Source organism: Drosophila sechellia, chromosome 2R (assembly GCF_004382195.2).
Source record: "Drosophila sechellia strain sech25 chromosome 2R, ASM438219v1, whole genome shotgun sequence".
Classification (NCBI taxonomy): domain Eukaryota; kingdom Metazoa; phylum Arthropoda; class Insecta; order Diptera; family Drosophilidae; genus Drosophila; species Drosophila sechellia.
The window spans coordinates 19,314,190-19,316,288 of record NC_045950.1 but is presented as its reverse complement, the minus strand read 5'-3'; the positions used below and the strand labels follow the sequence as shown (position 1 = coordinate 19,316,288).

The 2,099-nt window shown below is 49.5% G+C and overlaps 1 protein-coding gene across 1 annotated transcript; it reads left to right on the top strand.

Moving 5' to 3' along the window:
* Window positions 1-541: 541 nt before the first annotated feature.
* On the top strand, window positions 542-1,711 carry LOC6615680 (proteasome subunit beta type-5). Its single transcript, XM_002040015.2, has 2 exons — window positions 542-785; window positions 842-1,711. Exons 1-2 carry the CDS (start codon window positions 636-638, stop codon window positions 1,637-1,639), a joined length of 948 nt encoding a protein of 315 aa, XP_002040051.1. The 5' UTR covers window positions 542-635; the 3' UTR covers window positions 1,640-1,711.
* The last annotated feature ends 388 nt before the right edge of the window (window positions 1,712-2,099 follow it).

Genomic DNA, 2,099 nt, shown 5'->3' with positions numbered 1-2,099 from the left:
GCAGTGGGAGCAGCCGGAGTGACTGCGACTGCTGCGACTGGGAGTGGACATATATCAGGGGTATCAGGCCAGTCGACCCGCGGACTCAAACAGTTTGGCAAACATTGCCAATTGGCGTTTAATTAGCGGCTAATCCGTTTGCCACCGCCTGCGAGTGGGCGTGGTCACTGCGAAAGCACCTTCTATGCCATTCCCCACTCGTTTTGGGCCCAATTTCGCATCTCGGCAGGTGGCGATGATGACCCTGCCCGGCAGTCCAATTAAAATGTCGTGTATCTCTGCGGTGGCGCCACTGCCACTGCCACTGCCACCACTGCCCACAGAAGGTCCATTGGATTCCACTTGGGTGGCCGGCGAAAGTGTCGCCGCGACCACTCTCACCCACTAACAATGAAATGCCAATGGAATCGGCCTTGCCGCTGCGGATTGCCCAGTGGAGCGAAACTTTCAAGCGGAATGCGATATTTTGATGGGAACAAGCTTTCTGATCTTGTTTTGATTGAAGTACATTTTTGATACATTTTTTAAGATGCCTTAGAGACTTAACTCCACAATCAATCGAGCTCGTTTACTGTGCTCATTTACACATTACACTAAACTATTTATTGGAATTAATAAACTTTTTTGAACACATAATGGCTCTGGAAGCGATTTGCGGCATGAATAAAATGCCCTTCATGCGGCGCTTCGATGACGTGCAGTCCGAATGGCAGAAGGAGCAGCTTCGCGAGGCAACCAGTAATTTTGAGAATCCCTACGAACTGATGGCGCCTCCCTTCGAAAGGGTAAGTATAAGTTCCATAATCCAAAAGATCCATCTAAGATCAAAACTCTTCCTTAGCCCGCTGAGAATCTGCCCAAGATCCTGTCGCACTGTGGCATTCACATGGACTTCGATCACGGCACCACCACTCTGGGCTTCAAGTACCGCGGAGGAGTGATTCTGTGTGCTGATTCTAGAGCCACCTCTGGCCAGTATATAGGATCCCAGACAATGAGGAAAATAGTCGAGCTGAACGACTATATGCTGGGCACCTTGGCCGGCGGAGCCGCGGATTGCGTCTACTGGGATCGGGTTTTGGCTAAGGAGTGCCGACTGCACCAGCTGCGCTATCGGAAACGCATGACCGTGGACACGGCTGCCCGGATCATCTGCAACATATCCACCGAGTACAAGGGCATGGGTCTGGTGATGGGCATGATGCTGGCCGGCTTTGACGACGAGGGACCCAAGCTGATTTACGTGGACTCGGAGGGCATGATATCCCATGGTCAGGTCTTCTCCGTGGGCAGCGGCTCTCCATATGCGCTCGGCGTGTTGGACACCGGCTACCGGTATGATCTGTCCGATCAGGAGGCCTATGACCTGGCAAGACGAGCGATTTACCATGCGACCAGTAAGGATGCCTATTCTGGCGGAATCGTGCGTCTCTACCACATCCATTCGGAGGGCTGGCGAAATATCTGCAACACGGACTGCTCCGATCTCCATGAATCGTATTGCGCATCTGGATGCCCGGGGAACGAGAATGATCAAGGAAACGCGGGCGATCCTGGCAAGGATACGCCCTGTTCCAGTGGCTGGACGAAGAAGAAAATCACAGAAAACAATTTGCAGACTACTCTAGCAACAGTATGAAAATTTGCAAATTATTGGAGCAACATTAGGAACATATTTCAAAAAATTCTGTGGTAGTAAAACTTCTGTCGTGCAAACGTATAAAATGTAGTGTTTATGGTAATGGGAATTCGTGGCAGTGAAGAAGTCCGGAATTTATCGTGAGAATAGTTTTCCGAACCGTATGCTGAATTGTTCTATATAATCCTCTTCAGTTCTAGCAGCACAGATACATTTCAAAGTTTTAGCCACTAATAATGAAAACAAGAGCTGCATACATACAGATGCCTTTCGCCCCGCACTCGCCACACTCCACACTTTAAAAGCTGTGCTTCTATCTAATTTTTCCACTTCCCAAACTCCCAGCCCCTTCCCTGCCTCCACTGCGGAAAATATACGAGCAACTTTCGCTCCCTAAACGAACTTTTCCTATAAATCAAAATAATAACTTCTAAGCTCGCAATGACTTTCCCCAAATGGG